This window comes from Nymphalis io, chromosome Z (genome assembly GCF_905147045.1).
Source record: "Nymphalis io chromosome Z, ilAglIoxx1.1, whole genome shotgun sequence".
NCBI classification, from domain to species: domain Eukaryota; kingdom Metazoa; phylum Arthropoda; class Insecta; order Lepidoptera; family Nymphalidae; genus Nymphalis; species Nymphalis io.
In genome coordinates this window covers 13,451,277-13,476,557 of record NC_065918.1, presented here as the reverse complement: position 1 = coordinate 13,476,557, position 25,281 = coordinate 13,451,277, and the positions used below count along the sequence as shown (strand labels likewise).

General features: G+C 31.9%; 3 protein-coding genes across 4 annotated transcripts; all 3 read right to left on the bottom strand.

Moving 5' to 3' along the window:
- Positions 1-1,489: 1,489 nt before the first annotated feature.
- On the bottom strand, positions 1,490-2,956 carry LOC126780680 (uncharacterized). The gene is made up of 2 exons (XM_050505311.1): positions 2,877-2,956; positions 1,490-2,588 (listed from the first exon to the last, which is right to left on the bottom strand). Exons 1-2 carry the CDS (start codon positions 2,954-2,956, stop codon positions 1,490-1,492), a joined length of 1,179 nt encoding a protein of 392 aa, XP_050361268.1.
- A 10,618-nt stretch (positions 2,957-13,574) lies between these two features.
- On the bottom strand, positions 13,575-21,099 carry LOC126780535 (uncharacterized). 2 transcript variants are annotated; one of them, XM_050505117.1, is made up of 3 exons: positions 20,857-21,099; positions 14,163-14,236; positions 13,575-13,941 (listed from the first exon to the last, which is right to left on the bottom strand). In XM_050505117.1, exons 2-3 carry the CDS (start codon positions 14,234-14,236, stop codon positions 13,575-13,577), a joined length of 441 nt encoding a protein of 146 aa, XP_050361074.1. In that variant the 5' UTR covers positions 20,857-21,099. The 2 variants fall into 2 exon arrangements, with proteins under 2 accessions (XP_050361074.1, XP_050361075.1); XM_050505118.1 differs by lacking the exon at positions 20,857-21,099 and adding an exon at positions 20,540-20,561.
- A 2,470-nt stretch (positions 21,100-23,569) lies between these two features.
- LOC126780539 (uncharacterized) lies at positions 23,570-24,231 on the bottom strand. Its single transcript, XM_050505122.1, has 2 exons — positions 23,953-24,231; positions 23,570-23,886 (listed from the first exon to the last, which is right to left on the bottom strand). The coding sequence occupies exons 1-2, from the start codon at positions 23,953-23,955 to the stop codon at positions 23,596-23,598; spliced, it is 294 nt and encodes a 97-aa protein (XP_050361079.1). The 5' UTR covers positions 23,956-24,231; the 3' UTR covers positions 23,570-23,595.
- Between the last annotated feature and the right edge of the window lie 1,050 nt (positions 24,232-25,281).

Below are 25,281 nucleotides of genomic sequence, written 5' to 3'. Positions count from 1 at the left end.
CAATTCTTAAATAGATTTTCACATTACTTTGGACTCATCAAGTATCTACTTTTTTATTCTAAATAATACACATCTATATATTAACTCTATATTTAATATCAAACTAGGTATGAATATGTATAAATGTTATATAAATCTAAAGATAAATGTTTCCGGTTCTCTCGAAGAAATAAAAGACAATAAAAGACAACTTGGAGTTTTTTAAAGAAACGCATTACAACGTACATTAACCAAGTACGATTTCCATTATAAATATATATTAACCAGGAAATGTAAAAGAAAAACAATGAAACGAGATACACTTACAAAGATAACCGCATTCGCATTTGTAAAAAATACAACGAGAACAAACTTCCTGATAAAAGTAGGAAATTATAAAAAAGCATCTTGCGCAACTGCGACAGCTCTATTTTTGTTGTTATTGTTACGTCGATATTGTTTTGTTTTCAGTTACACAACATGAAAGTGGAGCATGTCCGATTTATTCACTTTTCGGTTGTCGCGTTAGCTACGTGTGACATAATTACAGGCAGCCGTCGTGTTGATTGTGTCATAATATAAGTATTTTATTTTTATTTTTCAAAAATAACTTATACGCTGAATTGAATGTTTGTTAATAGATATGTGAATACCAATAACATTTTTACTTAAAATTTCACTTTGAGTAACACAAAAAAATATTTATTTATAATTAAATGATTAATATAATTTTAATGAATAAAAAAAACCATGTATTGTTACTATGTAACTCATTTGTAAAATAATTTTGTAGGGAAGAGTCAAATGTAATATGCTTATATTTAATAAATATTCTCTTATTTATTTATTTTTTAAAAAAAAATTAAGAATGGAATAAGAAAAGCTTGAACTGAAAATCGGTAAACTTAAAAACACTGGATTTGCGCCAGTGCGTAATTCATTTCTGCTCAAATCATTGGCTGAATAAAAAAAAGACATACAACAATAGTAATATATTTATTTAAACAAAATAATAATAATGAATAAAATATAAATGTCAACCTGTGCAAATAACAATGTGATGGTAAAAAAATACGTAGAATATTTTTCAATAAGCTTAAATTTATTCGATCGTAAAAGTAGTATCTTTATCAAATAAACAACTTAAAAAAATTAACAACAAATGACAAAAAAACATACTTCTACTTCCACTTACAAATTTAAATATTAAGTATAGAAAATATGGATAGACTAACATTATATAATTATTATTGCTACTACTTTCTAAATTTATCATTTATTAAATAAAACGATTTGGTATTTCAATCTTAAACTATGTATGTCTATACTGTTGTGGTAACTGCTAGTCTAATTAAAAAAAAACATTATATAGCCCGATTCTTAAACAAGACTTCATACTTGTACCATACCATACACATACAACGAATGTGCATTTATAATCGGACAAAAAGTGTAAGTGAAACAGCAATTACATCTAGTTATTTATATTTAATTATAAATGTCCTTAGTATTAATAAACGAAACTTTCTACCCCTCCAGTTTTAATAGTTTGCTGTATACCAGCTTCTCGGCTAAAGGATACGGGAGAATCGCCACCAAAACCTTCATCAGGAGATAGAAGAGCAGTACTACTCACGTCACCTATTATTATATTATTACGATCATCAAATCCTGTAGCATCATTTATAGCATTTCCAGTGAATTGTGACGGTTGTACATTTGGCAATGAAGTACCTTGAGTAGGAATAGATGCAGTACCAAACGTGTCACCTGACCCGGTAGCACCTTCAAAATTTGCAAATGAGGTTGGGTGTTCTACAGCAGCGAAAGGATCATGGTTTGGCGATTGAGCGGTACTCTGTTGGACGATCTCAGAAAAGGGATCGTTTTCTGAATGAGCCGTGGCACTTCTTACATATCCAAAAGTGCCGGGGTACGTTTGGGATAGAGTGTTAACAGCAGTGAATACGTCATCTTCACCCTCCTCTTCCTCTTCTTGCTCTTTTACTTCATAACCATGAGAAGGTGTATTAGCATTTCCTGACGATACTCCCGGTAATGCACCGGGTAATGAATCGAAAACCTTAACTTGTTTGACTGTATGTACAACACCGTGAACATGAGGTGCGCTTGGAATATCTGGTACAGAAGGCGTGAATGATCCATAATCACTTCCATAAGATAGACCGGGGTTGTAATTAAATTTGGGTGGTTCGTAACTGATGGGAGGATGGTCGTAACTTACAGACGGTGAGTCGTAGCCTACAGATGGTGTATCATGATGCTTATGCTCATGGCCATGATGACTGCCATGGTGACCGTGATGTCCATGATGACCATGATGGCCATAGTGACCATGGAGGCCATGGTGGCCATGGTGGCCATGTCCCTTATGGCTAGAATGACCCTTAGACACAGAATGAGATGTCGATTTCTTCTGATGATGGTGATAATGATTACCGTGTGGTGTAATATGTAGTTTAGGTTGATGATAATGGTGATGGTGGTGATGTTCCTTTTTAGGCTTATGATGATGATGGTGTATTGTAATCACTTTTGTGTGATGGTCATGATGAATGAATTCTGGTACATGTAACTTTACATGATCGCTGAAAAAAAAATTACATTTAATTATACCTTTTTGAATTTTTTTAAATAAATAGAAACATGAAAACGAATTGAATAGAAACCAATTTTAGTGACACACAAAGAAAAGATAATTTAACTAATGTAATTCGCTTAAGCCATATGTATACTTTAATATGTATATTTATATATTAAATATATTCATTTATTTAATACGTATACTTTTTAGAAATTATATATATTATATTAACAGGTAATGCGCAAAGCTATATATCGCTAATGGCTAGCAATAAAAATAGTTGGATACATACTGATGTTTTTCTCCATGACCTCCGGCGTCGCTGTCGACGAACAAAACAAACAGCACTAAAGTGTATATTACTAAATCCATTTTTAATACACTTAAATTATATCTCGATAAAGCGAATCGAAACAAACAAACTTTAAATAAGAGAAACAACATTCACATTTTTTTAACTTCTATCTATTACTCGTAGAAAATATAAATCTCTAGCCACTGATCATCACAAAAATTCAGTCACTGCACCGTCGCAATGCGTCGCTGGTATGAACAGCGAAATATCGTGAGATGACCATTTATCTAATTTCACTTAAATAAACCCGCGATGTCAACAAAAAGATCACAATTTACTACACAGCTTGACAGTTCCTTCCGCTATTTTCACTCTAATTCCTTACGGTTACAGTTCAAATTACACTGTAGTGTTATTGACTTGAAGTCAGCTTTTGTAGCACTACCTGAAATGAGTATTTCGCTACCGTTCCAAAACAACGCATTCGATGAGGCTGTAGAATGGATGCCGTAATCGTATTGCATATTAGAGTTATTAGGTTGCGTTCAATGCGTCAAATCACTTCTATCGGAATTTAATAGAGCTATTGTTGTATAAATAATAGAAATACGGATACGACTTTATTGTTGTAAGTAGTTTCGACCCAATTGTATGGTCTTATAAACATATTATGTAAATATTAAATAAATATATTCAAAAAGTTCCTTGACAATTTACATCTCCTTCAAATATAGAAGTAACTAATTCGCATGCATCCGGCCTTAATTCCACCATGATGACACGAAGGCTGGTCTATTTTTGCCTGGAAAACGCTGCATTCTCGCCATCATTCGATGCGATCATGATTACACATACTATATGGAAATGGTGCTAGTGCAAGAAATATTATAATATACAAGGGCTTATAATGTGATGGGTTATCAATCTGCACTACCTCAATAACTTTAAACAGTACCAAAAGTACAGGCTTTTCGTGCTTTTGAGGTACGATAATGTAAGCACTTCCAATCCCTAACTGCTCAAGAAGCTACTGAGAATTAATTAAAACAAAGTTCTAGTCACTAGATTAACGATGCAGTTTAACCCTGACAGTAAACGCCTAAAGACGTCGTAATATTTACAGTATTTGACAATACTGAAAGTTGTTTTTTTACAATAATTTGGAACTTACGAGCTTATGATGACCTTATGATGAAAACTGAATCAAATAACTACTAGTGAAATCCAATCTCTATAAATTTTTGCGTCCATGGCATTTTTCGTACTAACTTTTTTATTTATTAATTTTTCGTTTTTTGTATTGTTACTTACGAAATAAATTCACAATTACATCTAATATTATCGTTTCTAATTTCTATCTTATTCTTTTTTTCTAAAAAAAATCCTTTTGACATGGTTGCCGACATGTAGAACATTAAATAAACCGACACGCTTATCTAACTGAAGCTCAACAATGAATCCACGGTTATAGCTTCATTTTCAATAGATTCTGAATGTCAAGGAGTTCTTATTAACGGATTCAATTCTAGCAAAAAGTTTATCAATGACTGCTAAGCCGTGTCTGTCTTCGCGTATGGTTTTTATTACATACTTGCGGAAGACTCCATTGCGCCAAGCGATCGTTGAGCACAATAAAACTATGAATATAAAATATATTGAGTATAATCAAAGGTTTAATCTCCGTAGGCGTCACAGATATTTCTTGAACTCTATTTCTCATTAAAATGTAATCGTTCGATTACGATTTATTGGTTTCTCTCGAAGTCCAATGATTGTATTATGGATGTTAAATTAAGCTGTGTTTTAATCGTTTACTAAAAATAATTATGGTAATAATCCGACCCTGGGGTAGAGCGAGAGGAGCGATCGCTCTGGGCGCCAGGTAGCAAAGGGCTAGATAATGTCAACAACAATTTCCAGGTGTACAACACGCTGTTTGACTTTTGTAAATGTGGTAATTATTATTTATATAATATTTACTGAAATGCAATTAATGTAAAGTAAAAGCGTCAAAAAAATGGCGCTGAAAGACAATCTTGCACTATCTTGATCCAGAGCCGGTGCTGGCAGTATTTGGATAAAGAATAACAAAATAAACAAAATAAAAATCGCTCTAGAGTTATATTACGCTATTTCATTTAATAGTTTTACGTCATAATATAAATAGTAATCTAGATACTAATATTATAAATGTGAAAGTAACTGATTTTGATGAAATTTGCTATGAAGCAAACTTGAACCCCAAGGAAGAACATAGGTTACTTACTAAGGATAATAGGTATAATCTAAGTGTACTAAGGTTATACCTATTATCCTTAGTAAGTAACCTATGTTCTTCAAAATTTACCAATTGTTCTCATACACTGATCACTTCTAAAATTGTTTTTAGTTATAAGCCGATTTAAAAAGTGAAGACAGAATACGAATTCTATTATATTTACTAATTTCATATTTTAGGTTCATTTATAAGCCGGGGTGATCCAATTACTAGATCACGTGAATCTTAACCGAAGATTATGGATGGTATGGGTGGCATGATCGAAGAGATATTGTGTCACTAATTTATATTAAAAAACATACCATCCCATTTGTCTAGATTTCGAGGTCCTGGGTACGAGCCCCGGGGGATGTCTATAATAAAATTATTAATTCCCTTGTTTGAAAGGGAAGGTTGTAAGCTGGCAGTAATAATACTCTCATACCTCGGAGGACATAAAAAGGCGTTGATCCTGCACCTGAACTCCGCCGATTACTGTCCCACTAGTTATCAAAAAGTGCACCTGCTTTTGAGCAGACATTTGTGGACTATTATACGTCGTAGTTGTGTATTTTCTGTTGAGAATGGCCACCGTCAATAGCCAAATTTGATAGGAAAACGTTTATGCGACATTTCATTGATTACTGTGGTAGTGGTGTTGATGTATTATGTGGTTAGAACTTTGTGCAAGCCCTTCTGGCTATGTACCACTCACTATAACATATTCTCCCGCAAAACAGCAACAGATACTTAATATTGTTTTATTCCGGTTAGAGTGAGCCAGTGTAACTACAGGCACTTTGGGCATTAGCATTTGATCATTGACATAGTAATATTTCTTACAGCGCCAGTGTCTATGCAGGTGACCTCTTACTATCAGGTGGTCCATTTGTCCGTCATCCTACCTATTTCATTTAAAAGAATCGGGCCTATTCAAGTATCTACTCTTTCGTATCTTCTTAAATCAGCAGAAAATATGAACTGCAAGTATATTTTATTTAAATTAATAATACGAATAAGTTCTTATCTATGGATTGAAATAGCAACTCATATTTACTTAAATTTGTAAAATAATTGTCGTGTAAAAAGTTATAGAAATTCTGTTATTATAATGTTAATATATCATTATTTGACGTGTTTTGAAATAAAACAAAAGTATGTTTATGTATTAATATAATTTACGTAATTATTTTAATTAGCCAGCTCAAGTGAATTATATGTAAAATGTTGTTAAGCAGACATGATAGATAATAAAATATAAATAAAATGTTCGTCCAGATATTCGCAATACATTTGGCAATTTGCAATTTATTTTTAATTTAAATAGATGTAATATATTTTTTGTACAAGAACATCGCAAAGCTTATTATATCATACATCACTAACGCTGGCTTTACAAACTTAACTTATAATATAATAATAAATAATATTGAATCTTTTTGTATAAAAGTGTAGAAATAGCTTATAAAGTTGGCAAGCATACTTTGGCTTAAAGTAAGAAATCCCGTAATATAATTCTAAACTGTGTTTTCACAAAACGACAATTGTCAATTTTTTTGCCACTTAAACTTGTATAATAACCTAAGTTGTAAACAAAACAATATTATAATTCAGAAAATATTCTAAAAATTTTCGTGTTTTTCTAAAGAGTATCAAACAGTTGGTAAATTGCCAACTTCAAATTCAGAGGAAACGCAACATTAAATACTTAACCTAGATAATGATAGTCTTTACATTTTGTACATATTTTTGGTTGTATTTTAAAGCACTACACGTCGACATCATGAACACAAGAAGTGGGGTTTTCATATACTTGGCATATAATATAAAAATAATTTAAAGAAGTTCCCTAACTCTGAAAAAAATACTTAATTAATCACATACCTTTTTTAATTAGATAAAAAAACAAAAGAGACGTGTCATACAGCGATGGAAGCTTTTAAATAAGGGTCTAGATTTTTGAAAAAAGAACTCATACCTATTCTCGTATGAACATTGGAACATTGGGGCGCTTGGGTTTCCCTGTGATATCTCGCGGCAAATCTGGGATACTTAGAGGCAAATCTAGAGGTGCATCAGGCAAGAAATCCGGGAGCCCGATACCCGTGATTCCAATAGTGGGTATTTGATGGTTCTGGACTATCGGTGGTTCGTCGAGGTGCATGTGGTGAAAATGCTCGTGTTCCTCAGCCGGTAGTAAAGTATCGAGATGGTCATGGTGGTCGTGATGCGAATGGTGGTGATGAATAGTCTTGAATACCGTGTGCGTGTGCTTGATTTTCTTCACTTTATATGGTACGTGAATAACCACTTTTTTCGTTCGTCTGTAACATCAATTATAAATTAGTCGGATAAATAATTTTAAGTAACAAGATCCTAGAAAACTTCGAAATAATGAATTAATAAATTAAAAAAAAATTGTTAGCAACGTTTGTGTTTATAACCTTTATTATAAAAAATAATGACTTTATGGATGATAATCACCCTAGGAATGAAACGATCGCCTCCAGGCTGTTTCTAATACTTAATATATACCTTGTAAACATGCTGTTAAGAAAGGTAATTACCGGAAAGGAAAGAACGTCAGGTATTTCGTTTCGAACTGGTAGTTTGTAGACTTTTGACAATCAATAAGGAAGTATAATAGTTTTAAGTATATTGAGTAAAAAAAAATTGACTTTGTGTAATTTTAACTAGCTATTCTTCCCGACTTCACTCACAGTAAATTTATTTTTAATGTAGGAACCGAATTATCTCGTAAATTAAACGTTTGTAAAACATTAACGAGTTGGGATGCCCCAGTGGTTATAACACACGAATCCATTGATGATTGGCTTTAATCCAGCCAAACACCACTGAATTTAATTGCTTAATTTTTATTTTATATTCTGCTTAACTATGATGAAAGACATCGTGAAGAAATATGAATGTGTGTTCACAAACCTGCGTTGAAGCAGCGTCGTGGAAATTCCAAATCTCCTCAAAAGGTGATAATTCTGAATTTGGACTTAAAATTTTACGCAATAATATTTTTTTCAATACACAAACCAACAACATACGTCTTACAATATTAATTATGTAATCATTTCATTTGTAAATGCGTGACGACACTATTACGAGTATGCGAATACACGCAAATTAATTAATTATGAAAATTATATACAATAAAAACTAATAACAATGACTGCGAGCCGGCCTACTGTAAACACATATTGGCGAAGAAAATCATTCTTTCCGTCACATGCCACTGAATCTTAGTTTTCCTCGTTACGAAATTGGCGTGAGTAACATTACAGCGAACTTAGAAAAAGGCATTCGTTTCAAGCCGAGGCGATTTCAATCGTCTCACTTTCTCATATATTTTAGACCAAGTGACATATTTTTAATCGATATGCCAAACGATTTTCATGATGATCAGTTAAGTTGCTAGAACGTAAAAGGGTAACAAACAAACTCACTTTAGCATTTGTAAGGATAATACTAGGCACGTCCGTGTGAATGTCGACATTGAAACAAGGAAATAAAACAATTTAAACCATTTTCCAGATTTCATATAAATTTCAGAAATAAATATATATTTATTTATTTTTTACGTTTTGATGTAACGTGTGTACTACATTTCCTTTTATATTTTAGTAATGAAATTGCGGTATTTAGCGTTTAATTTTGTGTCGTGTAGTTCGATGATCTCACTTTTCAGGATAAAGGATCAGTCATGTTTGTTCAGGTTTATCAATAATATGTATGTGCGTTAAAAAAAGATGATTAGTGCATAGAATTCACGACCAGTTTTTAATTAAAATATTTAAATTTAAATTAGATAACTCGGAAACTACCAAGTTTCAGACATTGTATCATATGACTAAATTAGCTAAAAATATGCTCTTGCGAGTAATGTATCATATTTCAGATCAAATCATCTTCTGGTTATCAGTTATTTGACATTCGAAATGAGGCGAAACAGTATGATACGATACAATAATCGCTAAACAATATTTTTTAGTAAGGGGAGGTATAATTTAACTCATGTATACCAAAAACGAATAGACACATCCAAATGTGTCGTATTAAAGTTAATGACGATCCATTTATAGGCTTTAATTGAATTTATTAGAAAGTAATAAACAAATAAATTAAATATTCAATAAAGTTATTTTTCTAATATTTGAATACAAACGCACTGTAATATTTTACAGATGAACCATTCATAATGTAATTAATTAGAATTAAATGTCGGAATGGAGCAAGTTTAAAAATACATAGTAATTCTAAATAATTTCGTATGACACGTCAAATTAACGATAGACTACATAAAAATCAATAATTCTATTTGGAGATCATTCGACCACGATATTACTCTGCGTGTGTACAGATATAAATCTAACAGAAAAACAATTGACACATTCAAGTTGCCTCATTATGATATCTTTCAGTACCAAGCAAAAGTATACACAGAATAAGCTCAAGTAAAGCCAGCGGTACGTATCCATATTCGAATCTTTTTTAACCACTGGGCCACCTAGATTTTAAAGACAATTAAACTTTACGATTATATTAAATATAATGGATAGCTTTATTATGAAAATGGCTTTTGTTTTAGTAAAATAACCTGCTAACAAATACTTCTCATAATAAATTAATATTAAATAATGACATATGTAAATACATTAATTTTTTTTTAATAAAAAACTGTTTTATAAATATTTTAAAATATAATTTCATAAAAAACTTATTGATATTTAAAATATTATAACCGATTCTAAGGTTGAATTTTCGAGTAAAATCATAAATAAATATTGCTAAATATCAATTATAATTTGACATATTTTTGTTTATAATGATGTCACGCAACGATCTTACAGATTAACAGAAACAATTATAAATAATCTAATATTTCTGACTGTACTTACCCTTCCACGTTTGTGACGAGTATTGCTAGAAATACAGCCAGGCAGAAGAGTAGCTGCAAATAATAAATGCAATTTAGTAAATGCAACAGGTTATAACGCAAATCTATACTATTATAAATATATTACGAATTGTCTTGTAATGAGAAAGCTTGGCAATCTACATAACTTTATAGGTCTAGTAAGAAGAGTTTAAATTTAAACTAAGAAAGGAGTTGACTTTTATAAGAGTTATTCAAACATTAATGACATCAATAGAAATATTTAAATAATCAGTCATTCTCGTTTGTCACTTTGAGAGCTAAGTTTTAATTCGAAAGCTAACATTGAAGTTAAAAGCACGCACGCTATAAACAAATAAAGTGTAATATTCAAAGATGTACTTTAAATAAAAAAATTTAACGATACTTTATTGAAATAAGTCTATAAAAAGTTGCTTTATAAAAATCTAATATAATTCATCACATTAACCATGATAACTTGAAATGAATGTGGTATTTCTATCAACCTTAGAAGACAATAAAACAAAAATAATATTCCTTATTTCCGTAAATAAAAAAAAAAACCTTTTAAAGTTCTCAGGATCAATATATTTATCTAACTTATGTTAAACACAATTTTGACAGCATTGTCATATATATTCACAAACAACATTAAATAATCTAACTACGCAAAACCTATACGCTGATTACAAAAGACATAAAAAACTATGTATGCAAAATGAAAACCGAAAGTTAGTTATTAGACTAATTGACTACATCGTGTATCAATAGAAGACAGTATTAATACATAAAAACCAGACGAACATACCACCGAACGACAATCCATAGTGTGGTAGCTATTGTTTCTAAACAATGTAATGGAAAGCACTGGTGACGTCGAAAAAGAGTGAAAAGCTCGCGACACGATACCACGGGAATCAATACGAATTATACACCCGATGCAATGTTGCTGCAAGTGAAGACGAACCGATAATGAAAGCCGATGCAATTGTTAATACTTATATATGGCACACGAATGCTATAGGCAGATCCAGAGCCATCCATCCCTCATTAGAAACCGTTTCCCACAATAAATGAAATAAAAAACTCGATCTTTCTTGAATTAATTGATCGATCGAATAAAATATTGCTGTAATCGAGAATAATATTGATGTCATTGTTGTTTTGTAAGTTATTTTGACAATACTTAATGTGGTACAACATCGATTTTCATGGTGATTTACCGAAGCGAACATTTCTTATCGGCGATTATGTATAATTATTAAATTAAAATGGCCCAGTTTCAAGACTATAGCAGCTTCATTTAAATAAATATTAATTAATGTAAATGGCTAAGAACTAAGGGAAATGCCGAAATAAAGATATTGAAAGATAAAACTGTGTGAGGGATGATATTTGCAAGTGGGAAACTACTGAGGATTATACAATAGAAATGATTGGAAGAAAAACAATACCATAAAAGCAGGATGATGTAGTTTAAATGAGGAACAACTTCTAACAGTTACCTGTTAACAGACAACCCTTTATTTTTTGTTATATTAAAAAAAGCCTTCATATGTCTTGTAAGGCCTCTATAGAAAGAATGTCTTAAAATACTTAATTTCAATTGAAGTTAAGCTGCTGTATTTTTTCATTATTTAATCATATAATTATATGTTTACACAAGAAAGCAATGAAAGTCATTAAACTTTAATTCGTTAAGGAAATAAAATCAAGTAATTAACTCAATTATAATTACGGCGATCGTAAATATATAATCCATTTCAATAAAATTCGTGTAAAGATTTAAAAATTCTACCAAATGAAGCATGATAAAATAGCATATATTAATTATAATAAATAAATAAACATATATATACAATTACAATAAATCTTTTTGCTTTGTATTCTCTGCCTAACATAAAGTAAAAAAAAAATTACTAAACTCATGCTATTTATTATCTGTTAAAATGCATCTCACTTATACCCATTTTACGTAAGTTTGATATTATCTACAACTCTATTAAGATTGTCCTCTGCTTTTTTGTTTATTGTTTTGAAATCGTCGTCCTGGTGTCGAACCCTTTTAAACGCCTACTAAATGATTAATTATTGATATCAGAAGCTGTTGAAGGGCTAAGAAGTGATTAAATGAAAAAAAAAAGAGATTTGTTTGTTTTGCTGAATGACATTTAAAACATTCAATTAATAGTTCAAATAAATGTCTTTTTATAATTTTTCTATTTGGTCTCCTTAAATATACCTATAACTTGTTTATATTGTTTATTATAATAACGGTAAAATCAAAATGTAAAATAAACATAGGTGTTCACACTTATGTGATGGGAGATCTTGGTCCGCAAAGTAAGACAAGACGACAGGTCGACAGGCGATTACTTTCGCCCCCTGAGGAGGGCTCCGCCGAGCCACGAGCTGAGCAAAGCACGGGAGAGGCCGCGGATGCGTTATATCAACACGATCCCGCAGCCTCTCCTATCCGTGCCAAGAACGGCCATCGCAGTGGTGTAAGTGGGTAAGAATCCCACATAACCCAGTTGGAGGGCCATGGGAGCTAGATACCTTTCTGAAGGTTTCCACTGCCTGAAAAAAAAGGCCTACTCAAGGCCCGAATGAACTTTTCTGGAACGAAAGGCGGAGCATTTCACTTAACTTACTCGAAGTATTTGCATAATATATATATATATTTTATGCCCTTTCAAAAGCATTTCTCACAGTTATCTATAAATAATAATTAAAAAATTATTATGATTATAGATTCAAAATATCACACAAATACTTCCTTACAGTTAAACATAAAACATTTGAAATTATCTTAAGCGTCCATTAAAATTCTCCGCATAACATATAAGTGATTCTTACACCTATTACACGCGGTTTTCGTATTTCGATTGATATCTAGAACACAATGAAAGTGGTGAGGTAACTTCCTGGCTTGAGTGGCCGCCGCGTTTGAGCAAAAAAAAAAACGGCGTACGCGCACTGCAGATATAAAAAATCATTCTTATAAATCTGTTGGCACACGTGCTTCATTAATATGAAAATAGTTTTATCTGTTTAAAAAACTAAACAGATTTTCTATAAAATTTTAGCACGTAAAAAACTTATTTTTTCACCTTGTATTTTTCTTAAAATATAAATAACACCTTGTTTGTTAGTACTTACAGTTTAGTATTACAAAAAAAATTCTTAAGCGCCTTATAAATGACAGAGTTCTGAAATAAACAAAAACGTTTTGTTATGTATTCTTAGTTATTATTTATGGTTAATTAATACAGAAGAAGTTATAAAAACTATAAAGCAAATAATTTATAAAATCACTAACGAATGATTTACAATTGTTTGATTATAAATTAAAGTATTATAAAAATTTCAACAAGATATGAAATAAAAGTTATCATAATTTTTTAATTTATTTATTTCCGAACATTACACGACCATCTTAATCTATCAGTCTTATGTAAATATAAATAGAGAAGTGAAATAAATTATTACATAAACACACGAATCATTGGTGGGATATTGTATAATGTTACTGCTTGTTGCTCGTTTTTGGAGCGTCTGCAACCGTCATTTGCTGCGGGACGGAATAAGCTTGCGAGTAAGTTTGCGCGACGTACGGACCGGAGCCGGCTTGCTCTTGTAGTTTGTCCGCTTCTTCTGGCGCCACTGGGCACATACAGGGCACGAGCTGAACATGTTGAAGAGACACCGGCGTGAGACTTGCTCCGGCAGGCACGCTGATGGGTATTGGTGCCATGTTCTGTTGCATCTGCATCTCGGGTTGAGCGTATTGCTGTTGTTGTACTTGATATATTTTTCTTGATTCGTACGGGTACATGTATTGATATCTGTATGGCGACATCGGCTGCACCCATGACTTCTGAGATGACTGACTTCTGTAACAAAATGTATTCAATTTAGAAAGAATAGTATCACAATTATCAATGACCGATACGATCGAAACGTAATATAAATATTAAATTGGACATAATCATTTCGCAAGATAATTTCGCAAGCAAATAAATAAAATCGCAAATGCATTAATCTAGCTTAGTATACTAATAACTTATATTTCTATACAGTATATCTGTAAAGGAGGTATTGTTGTATCACCTACCCGGAATCTGAACCCCATTTTAAGAAGAACGCCTCCGTAGAAGCTATTAGCACCAAACTCAGAAGGACGCTCATCTGTAAAGACAGATTTTGTGTATAAGCAAATGTGTAAACCTATAAGTAAATGGTTTGTATTAATTTAAACTTAAATAACAATTTTTCATTTATTAACTTAAGTACAATTAATTTCGCAAATGCAATTATATATATTTCTTAAAAAATAATAATAAAATTTCATATAATACATCTAATAAAACGAAACATATCCCTGGCTTAATGAGATTTATTCGAGTACATTAATATCTGTCAATTATTGTTATGTTAGTAGTAGAAAGCGAAATCGTTCATAATAAAGAAATAGTTCGAAAGTTAACCAATATTACAAAAAGTAGTGACAGCGATGCGTTGTTCGTTTGGTTTCTATCTTTAACGAACAAGCTGTACTTATTTTAATCTTGTGATTATTTTATAGAACATTGTACAAGTTATACGCTTGCAATGATCAAAGCTCCGCTTCTTCTCAATATCTTTGTGCAATTTTTTAATGTTTATTAAAGTCGATTTGTATTTATATGCACTGTATTCATTGTTAACATTGAGGGAAGGTGTAAAATAAAATCCTTAACATAATCATAAGAGTGACAATATTGAAGAGGTTAGGAACCATTGAATAAAGTAAATACTACGTCACAATGTGCAATGGTTTGTCAATGTATATTCCGTAATTAACCACAAAACAGAATTCTCAATAAAAACTTTAATCACTGCCAAATTATTTAGTATCGAAAATTGTTTTCGAAAATTCTTTGCCACATTGTTTTGTAATATATTCGCAAAATTGATTACCAATATTGAAATAGCTGAGGAAATTAATACTTCAAAAAACTTATTTATAATATTTTTAAGGCTACTTCATTTATATTATTTTACCACTTTACTTCACACATACACATTTTAATAATATATAGATGATAAAAAGCGTGGAGCTTGTATTCGTTGATTTACATTAAGAACATATAAATTTAATTATAATTGACTATGTATTTCATTTGAGGAAACGAAAACGAGTTTCTCTCGAAAGAATCTGCATTCCAAAGTTACCAGTTACCTTCAAAGATTGTTAAAATAGCTAACTTGAATAAAGTATATTTGGCTTTAATGGGTTGTATTTAGTTCGTGGTAATTATTATCGTTAAGGTTGCTTATTTCAAAATACTAAACAATGTTTTAAGGTTATTCCAATTGAATCCTAGGAAAAAACATTCAATTATTTTTAATTTGTTATCAATTTAATATTTAAAATTTAAGAGTCGAAGGGCATTCGCTTTTTATGATTCAACCAACCCAGAAAATTATGGTACTTAAAATGTAACGATATATTGTGGGTGAGACAAAATAAAGATATTAAAGTTATATATTCATTTAGTAGTATATTTATACAACATGTAAAAATAATAATTTCCTCCAGTCCGATGTTGGCCACGGCGGCCAATCTCAAGAAAAAATAGTCACCTGCGCAGGAGATATTATAGTGCACAAGCGTGTGCGCAAACACAGGTGCACTCCCTTTTCCCTAGCTCCCATAATAGGACGATAGGACCGATAGGACGGCAATCCGACACGACCAAAAAGAGCTCAGGCGCGTGACCAACGGCTTTACGTGCTTTCCGAGGCACGGGAGTGTACACACTTCCAACTTTGGGCTGCTACTGAGAATTTTCTGAAAGAAAAACCTAAAAACTTTTTATTGGCCCGACCTGGGAATTTAACCCAAGACCTCCGGGTCTGCAGCCTTACATCAAGCCACTAGACCAACGAGGCAGTCTTGTAAAAATTTAAAACGCCGTTAAAATTGGCTACTTGTATTTATTTAAACCGGCGGTAGCGCTAAACGATTCACAGACTTGTAAAAGTATATTTAATTAAAAAAATATTTTGATTTTGAGTCGAATTTTATTTACGCATACGCTCTTACACACATCATATGAACTTTTATATTCTGAAAATGAGTTCAGAATACAGCGCAGTACAATTGGTACACGTTACCCCAAGCTGTGAAATGTGTGAATAAATTATTATTTTAAGAAATGAAGATTAGATTTTATAACATCGGTATATGGTTGAAAATGTATCAAATGAAAAGTAAAGCTACCAATTCATAGCAGCAGACACACACGCTACGAACGTATAGCCTACTCCAATGGAAGAAGGAGTACAGATAAAAAGGCCTTAGATTTACGTTTTCTATGCGATTTGCTATGCGCCCTGCTATATTAAGCACTATAAACAGTTCTTGATTACTAACCAATTAACAACCTATATTCACTTTCATTTTATTTTCGATAACAACTATAAAACGACATTAACGATAACGATATAGCGTCAATTCAATGTCGGTTGTTTATTTGTCTTGCAGTTGGAATGGGCAAGTTCGCTTGTTCACATTTTAATAGTTGGCTTTTTCTGTGTTCGAAACTATTGTAATTCTTCGAAAAGTTACGGCAACTACACATAATTTACTTACGGGTGTTAACAACAAAAAATTATCTAATTTCTATGCACTACTGGAGATTGAGGATCAATACATTGATTCAATCATTTTATTTTACTGGTAGGGCTTTGTCTAAGCTCGTCTGGGTAGGTACCACCCACTCATCGGATATTCTACCACAAAACAGCAATACTTGGTATTGTTGTGTTCCGGTTTGAATGGTGAGTCAGACAGTGTAATTACAGGCACAAGGGATATAACATCTTAGTTCCCAAGGTTGGTGGTGCATTGGCGATGTAAGCGATGGTTAATATTTCTTATAATGCCAATGTCTATGGGCGTTGGTGACCACTAACCATCAGGTGGGCCATATGTTCGTCCTACTATACTATAAAAAATATAAGTAATTAAAAAAAATACATGAATAATAATACAATAAATCTTCAACGACCAATTCGCAATGCAATTCACAATATAACGTAGGACTATTTTTCCAACTTATAGACTAATCTGCTGTACGTAATTATTTTATTATTGATATTGATCTCATTATTATTAAAAAACAAAAATTCAAGTAATATTTAGCATTTTATATATAATCATATAATAATACGAGCACATTGATTTGTAAATCACGTACCTAACTTAATATAACTATATATATAATGACATAATTGAATGTTTTTTTATTAAAAACAAGTATAAAAATTATTACTTCTTAAAACCCATGAATATCGTCATTAAAATTAACTTATAAAGTCGGAGGTAATATTTTTACACGCGTATCACCGCAGGGCTTAAGTTAAATATAAAAACATACGATATCGTTGTCCAATGATAAATGATTCCATATTATTTAAAACACGATAATTAATCGTTGAAATAAACGCAGTAATCACGAAGCGCAGACAGGCATATATATGCAAGTTAATCACTGTCTCGTTAAAAACAAACTAATATTTTTTTCTAAAATGATAACTTGATTATTACACTTATAATATTTACTTCGATATGAACCCTTTTTTTATAGAGAACCTTTGCCCTGCCTTGTTATACCATATTCGTTATAAGAAAACTCTAAACTCGTAAAGTTTTATGCGACATTTAAAATAACATTCCCGCTGAGTTTCTTTCGCCGGTTTTTCTCAGGTTAAAGGTATTTATTTCTAAACATTTGAAAGATTTTTTTCATTCAATGAGTTAGTGTACCGCTTCTATAATGAACTAGCTAAGCGTCCCGGCTTTGAACGGACGAATAAGAGGAAAAATGTATTTTCGATAGGATTTGCGTAATAACCGTGAGTAATAACGTTCTTAGTGAGCGTCTACGTCGGGGAAGGAGTAACTGTGACAAATTTTAAGCCAATCGGATGGATAGTTTCGGAGAAGTGGTATTTAGTTTTTTAGAAGTTGACTTTTGATTTAAAATAGTAGACTTTTTAATAAACGATTCGTTTCAACGGAATTCAAGCTATTCATTAAATATCAGTAAGGAATTTAATTAATTCAAATTGAATACACAAAAAACTTGGGCCTTTTTGACAGTTTCGTAAACACCGATTCAAGACAGATTAACTAATTTGAGTTCATTTTAAATGACCATTGAACTGAAGCATCCGATGACGTCGTTTTATGAGTCGTAGCTTGCCTTATTGTTGACCGAGGCGGCTAACTGAAAAAATTACTAAGCCTTTTACCAGAAGATGCAGCGCGCTTAGGAGAAAATTTTTATATATAATATCGTTATATATGTAGCTGCGCTTTGCAATTTCGCCCGCTTTAAATATAGACTATTTACGTGACAAGCGTTTGTTTCTCTTTATTTTATTACATAAATAATTACATAATAAGTATTCCATAATAATTTGTCATGTAAATACAATGACAAAATATTATATATATTATATAAATTATTATGCAATTAAAAAGAAACCAGAAACAATATGCATCACTAAACGCGGTCTTATCGCCTCTCAGCAATTTCTTGTAGACAACAATTGAAGAATTTAAAATTAAAACTTAAAAAAAATATATTTTATATGTTACCAGTTCAACGCGTGCTGCTGCTCCGCCCCCAAAGGTCGTAGCGTAATGTTATAATCCTGAGATTAGCGCGTTGAAACAAATAAACAAACTCTTATGTTATATAAAATGTATTAGTATAATATACAGCACTCAAAAAGGTTTATGAAGAAATTGATTTATAGAATTATATATTATGTACGAATTATGATCCGTCATATATACCGCCAGTACGGTCCCACTATAGGTCCTAGATGCTATGCCCTTGTGCCTGTAATTACCCTGGCATATGACTTGAAACAATTCAATATAAACAGTAACAGTAACAGCCTTTAAATGTCCCACTGCTGGGCTAAGGCCTCCTCTCCCTTTTTTTGAGGAGAAGGTTTGGAGCTTATTCCACCACGCTGCTCCAGTGCGGGTTGGTGGAATACACATGTGGCTGAATTTCAGTGAAATTAGACACATGCAGGTTTCCTCACGATGTTTTCCTTCACCGTAAAGCACGAGATGAATTATAATTACAAATTAAGCACATGAAAAGTCAGTGGTGCTTGCCCGGGCTTGAACCCACGATCATCGGTTAAGATTCACGCGTTCTTACCACTGGGCCATCTCGGCTCATATAAAGTATTACTATATGTTTGTGTATTATATTGAATTTGATAGACGTTGAATATATTGTTTGATGAATTTAAGAATAATGAAGGTTTGTTTTTGGATATACTACTTGGATTTTAGATAAATTTAATATTTTAGCTATCCAGGGAATACCCACATTTTGTATGAGTGACGTCACCGGACGCAATTCCAGAAGAATAACTTAAAAGGAACTTATTTGCTTAATTCATCTTTCAGCTTATAATATTACATTTATATAAAAAATATTGTACTTTTTAGTAAGGATCTATCTAGGAAACTTATCACTTAGCGCAGCTGTGATTAGTGCACTCAATATAATAAGTTTCATATTCTGAATATTTGAAATCGCATTGTCGTAAATATTTTGATCTAATTACAATTCAAAAATAATTTGATAAAATTTATATTTTCCAGCAGTGCTATTCTGTAATAACTGTTTCGTAACTCACGTAAATTGTTAAAAGCTAATTAATAATTGTGATACGCTATTGTGACGCTTGCGTCCTTAAATGTTATAATTATTAATAATGTCTCATAAGACTCCCAGACATGGTAGTGTTTTCCGGTAAGATAATAATACAGAATAATTCTACACCTGAAGCAATTAAGCCGTATATTTTGCAAATATATTTTATTGTTTAGTAAATTGAAAGAAAATTAGCTAGAAAGTGAGAGTATGAAATTTGTTTCAGTTTAATAAATTTACATATTAAATATGATAATAATCTATGGATACTTGATGATCGGTTGACTTTTTCGTAACCACAAAGCTACATCGATGATGGCGGTACCTGTCACAATGAAAGTGTTAACAAAAGTCATGATTCGAAACAACAATGACTTGCCACTCCTATCGGAGCTCATTCATCGCAACGGTACCACTATGTAAATTGAAATTTCAACCAACAATAGATTATCGTTAATGGAAAAGTAAGCACTAAAGATTGACAAGCCTATACAGGGAATTGATTTGTTTGTCGGTAAAGTCAACATGAATTTTCATTTGCTTGGTATAATTTTTTTTTTAGTCTCAGCATATTCCGACGCTAAGATTTAATTTATTTCGGTTAAAGAAGATTAAACCATATAGATATATATTTTAAGTGTTAATATTTTTCTTGTTTTAAAACTTAAAATATTATAAAAAAAAAATATTAAAAATATATATAGTGAAAATCGCAACGTAACAATATACAAAATAACAAATCACCATAATAACTTACCGATGTCTTCCTGTGCGAATACATTGCACTTGATTTATTTAATAACTAGGACAACGTAGATTCCTGCCGCACCCAACTAATGACTAAAGACAACGAAAATGAGTAAAAGAAGGCTTATAAAAAAGTCCCACTCGTATCAGAACGGAGATGCGCGCACCCAATCCAACCGCGGAATGACCGATCCCCTGGGACCAGTCGTTTTTTATACACGATTTCAGAAACATTCCGACCCTAAAAAGCCGGTCCCCGGCCCGGGCATCAAGTATAATAATAATCTTATTAACTTATCTACACTCCTATCTTTACTTAGAACGTACCGTTATATTCGCCCGAATTTAAAAAGGAGTTTCTTAGACACTGGCCACTTAAGATAATTTCACACTTTTTTATGGATGTGGCTAAGTGTTTGGGACATGGGGCGAAGGGAAAGGCTCCACCGGCGCTCGGTCTGCTGCTCTCGTAATGGCATGGGAAGGATGTTGCCGACGGTCGTGTCGAATCGAGACGGCTCTATTACAAGTCGCGATGCTCAAACGGATTCATGACTCGTCATGTTTTCCGACGCGTGAAATCCTAAATGGGTGCAGCGTCAACATTTACAATGCAACAACAAAAAAGTTCCGTCGGTCCCGTAGATTCTTAATTACCTTTGATTGATATTTTACTGAGGGTCTTCATTACTTTTTTATATTCATTTCCGCTGTGTCGGGATTGTAAGATACGGATTGAGTTACACTCGTATGGGTTATTTACGTGGGTGGGTTGATTGTTTTAAACACTTTTTATAAATAAAGAGTCCGTAAATATGACTTAGAATTTCTAACAAAATATAGATTTATATATGTATTTATAGCAATCCTTTATTTCAAGTTACAATTTTATTTAATTGTATTATTTATAGTTCCTTCTGTAGAAGGGTATTTCGAAATATCTTTTTATATAAAGGGAAGAATATATTTATTGTTTTTTAAATAGTATTATTTTTTACTTTGATTCGGTGTTACACATGTTTCTGAAATAGTACGAGGATTTAAGCCTATTCAGAATAAAATATTTCGTTGTATTATAACTATATTTTTTTAATAAAAACAAGGAATATTGCCTATCAATTATAGTTATAATATTTTAGTGTCCTTCTGGGAATGATGACCTAGCGGTTAGAACACTTGAACCTTAATAGAAGATTGCGGGTACGAACGCGGACAGGCACCACAGAATTTTCATGTGTTAATTTGTATTCATAATAATTCATCTTGTGCTTGCCGCTGATAGAAAGTATCGAATGATAACCTGCATGCGTCAGTAGATAACAAGAACACATGTGTATCAACCCTCTTTGAAACAGTGTGGTGGAATAAGCTCCTCGCCTTCTCCTCAATAGCAGACAAAGCCTTAGCCCAGCAGTAGGATATCTAAAGGTATTTACGTTTGCTTGGGAAAATTCAAAAAAATATATTTGAAATTACTTATTTCAAAGACTTTTTCAGTCTGCAATCTATTATTCACGCATTTTAACCACTGCTCGTCTCTATCGATTTTTATCTGCGATACAGTTATATTATAAAATATTGAATGTATTTTTAGAAAATTAAACACATTATAAGTTTACTTAAAATATGAAAATGAGCCATTGTGGCAGCTTTTATTCCATGAATTCACTTAAACTGAACGTCCGTCTTTCTAGATAACAAATAATGGTCATTAACGACAGCGTCCTCTATGATATATACGTGCTATCAAAAATAACGAATGAGCCGCTCTCTGATGAGATAAGCGAGAAAACCAGCCTTTAAGGCACCAAAAATCCCTTTTACAGTTATCATGACATTCTTAGCCCTCGAAATAAGTCTTAACAACATAATAACCGAGAGCTGAGAGCCTGCTTATACATCTGCTTTGCATGGGAAAACGATTAAAATATCAACGGTTCAGATAAATGCTACTCAATGTACATTAAGACCTTGGTCCCACAGCTTAGCATGCTGATTCTATGATATTTAAATTCAAATGAATTGGACGCTGTATTCGGTATTTAGTGACATGTTGAAATTTATTTTATTTTGACTTTCCTTTTATTTTTTTTATTTTTTTATTTTTTTTTTTTTTTTTTTTTTTTTTAGAAAAGGAAGGCGGACGAGCATATGGGCCACCTGATGGTAAGTGGTCACCAACGCTCTTAGACATTGGCATTGTAAGAAATGTCAACCATCGCTTACATATCCAATGCGCCACCAACCTTGGGAACTAAGATTTTATGTCCCTTGTGCCTGTAATTACACTGGCTCACTCACCCTTCAAACCGGAACATAACAATATCAAGTATTGCTGTTTTGCGGTAGAATATCTGATGAGTGGGTGGTACCTACCCAGACGAGCTTGCACAAAGCCCTACCACTTTTTTTTTTTTTTATACTTACTATCAATCAATAACATGTTTTTATTTTTCCAATACTGCTTTTTAATAAGCTCACTTACCTATTCGTTTCTTGAAAAATAAGATATATTGAAAAAGTAACGCAGCTAGGTGATTTTTATGAATGAAATAAGATGAAATTATCTGTATATGTTATTGGAAATGTAATACTTAATTTTAATAAATGTTTAAAAGTATTGAACTTTAGCTGTTACTGAGACTATAAAACCTTTTTAAATCGGTTTTAATTTTTGATATTTATTTGGTACTGCAGTGATTAATTAGTTACAGCCTTACTTATAAACGTTACAGCGAGGTTTTAGTTAAACAATGCTGTCTTCTTCTTTCGAATATCAAATGAATATTGTCAGAAAGAAATAAATCTATATTTAACAAAGCAGCAGTATCGTTTTTAAGTAATATTTACTAACAGTTATAATTTACGATTTCTTTTTTTTATCATAAAAATAGATGTAGTTTATTTTTAAGAAACTTTAATAATATATATGTCACGATTATGATTTTTAATAAGTATTTTTTTTATATATAAATCTTGAAAAAAACATCGTAGGGGAGAAAAGGTTAAAAATGAATCACTTTTTAATGTAGATAAAATATATTTTTTTTCTTCTTAAAAAACGAATTATTCTTCGTCGTCATCAAAGTTGAACCTCCTCATGCCATCGAAGCGGAAACCGTACGCAGCTGCATTTTTCACGTCAACTAGCGCCGGATTGCGGTGCTTGTAGAAACTGCCATGCCCATGAGCAGGCCGCGAAGAACCGTTCGGTAATCCATGCGCTTGACGCGGGTAAAACGCCTCAAACTCGCCACTAGATGGCAGGACGCTCTTGATTTCCCCATCTTCTGGATCGTACGGTCGACAAATAGATGCCGCCACAACAACCAACAAGCAAGTCGCGCGTAGCAACAACTGCAATTGAATATGTTTGAAAAAACTTTTAAAATAAAAAATAAATAAAAAAGACAACTCACGTACCATAACGGTTGAAGGTGTAAATGAAGTGAGGTTATTTAATGGTGCTCGTTGCGTAACGAAATGTGACAGGTCGATTTGGCACTCGGTTACCTCGGCGGGGAACGCGGCTAAGCCTAACCGCAACCTGCCTGACGATGTTCTACTACGCAAAACTTTCCATTTACGTCACCTGTGCTATTATATATAAACAAACTGACCACTGCGCTCTAGGTTGCTTTCAATGCAGTTGACATAACAGTTCTGTTAATTCAAGCAAAGTAATTTTTACGGTAACGACTTTCTCATACGAATCTTCTTGCTAGTGAAGATAGTACTGTATCCCTAATAATATAAATATACAAATATATATGTACTAAATCGTTCCTGATTAATTTTTGTTTATATTTAACAATTAATTAATTTTCTCCCCGTAATCCGTGTTATATACATCCTTGTTTTATAGTTCTTCTTAACAATATGTATGTTTGATGCCGACGATTCAATATTCTATTTACCTAATAAGTTTTTTTATTTGACCTACTTTATATTTATAATATATAGTATTAATAATTTACTAGTGATAGAACCTGCAATTAATGTCACGATTTCTCGAATCATACTAATAGTCTAAGTATAAAACGAACTAGAGGTATTCAAATATATAAAATAAAAAATTTTTTTTAGGCCTAACGTCGCGGCTCTCATCACGTGCTTCTTTGCATGGATTATTAAAATGTTAAAACAGATAAAATTATACTTAAAACATAAATCCCTGTTCATACAAAAAGGGGACGAATTTTGATATAACTGAGTCTTCATAAAATGCATGAATTCCCTGTGGTGGTAAAATTATACAAGCGTATAGTACGCTTTTTTACACCCTTGTGCACTATATGTCCTGCGCAGAAGACTAATCCTCCATGAGAATGGCTGACGTGCCCAAAATCTGTCAGGACATTTTCATTTCTATTTGAAACGGCCTTGAGGATTCAAGGTGTATTTATATTAAAATTTAGTTACTTGTTTTATTTTGTTATTTAAGTTAAACGAGGCAATAACAAATGTTTTTCTGAATATTTTTAACACAAAAACGTTTCTTTTTCAATTATACAATTGAATAATTCCATAATTTTTAATTATTAAATAAAAATAAATACTATAATCTGGAGAAAAACTTTTAATGAAAAACATTTTTGATTTTAAATTGATTTATTTCTAGTTTAAGTAAGCACCCACAAAACAAAAAGATGTTTAATATTATATTAAATAGTATAATAGATAAAATATACATTTGCTTTACTATATTTCTACATATAAATGTTTAGATAATTTGTTGCTCAGACCAATTTA

What these genes read in the sequence shown, in the direction of transcription:
- LOC126780680 (XM_050505311.1), bottom strand. Translation starts at nt 2,956, where the DNA reads ATGGATTTAGTAATATACACTTTAGTGCTGTTTGTTTTGTTCGTCGAC. An exon ending in GGTCATGGAGAAAAACATCA is followed by an intron (nt 2,589 to 2,876) that starts GTATGTATCCAA and finishes TTTTTTTTTCAG; the next exon opens with CGATCATGTAAAGTTACATG.
- LOC126780535 (XM_050505117.1), bottom strand. Translation starts at nt 14,236, where the DNA reads ATGAGCGTCCTTCTGAGTTTGGTGCTAATAGCTTCTACGGAGGCGTTC. An exon ending in AAATGGGGTTCAGATTCCGG is followed by an intron (nt 13,942 to 14,162) that starts GTAGGTGATACA and finishes ATTTTGTTACAG; the next exon opens with AAGTCAGTCATCTCAGAAGT.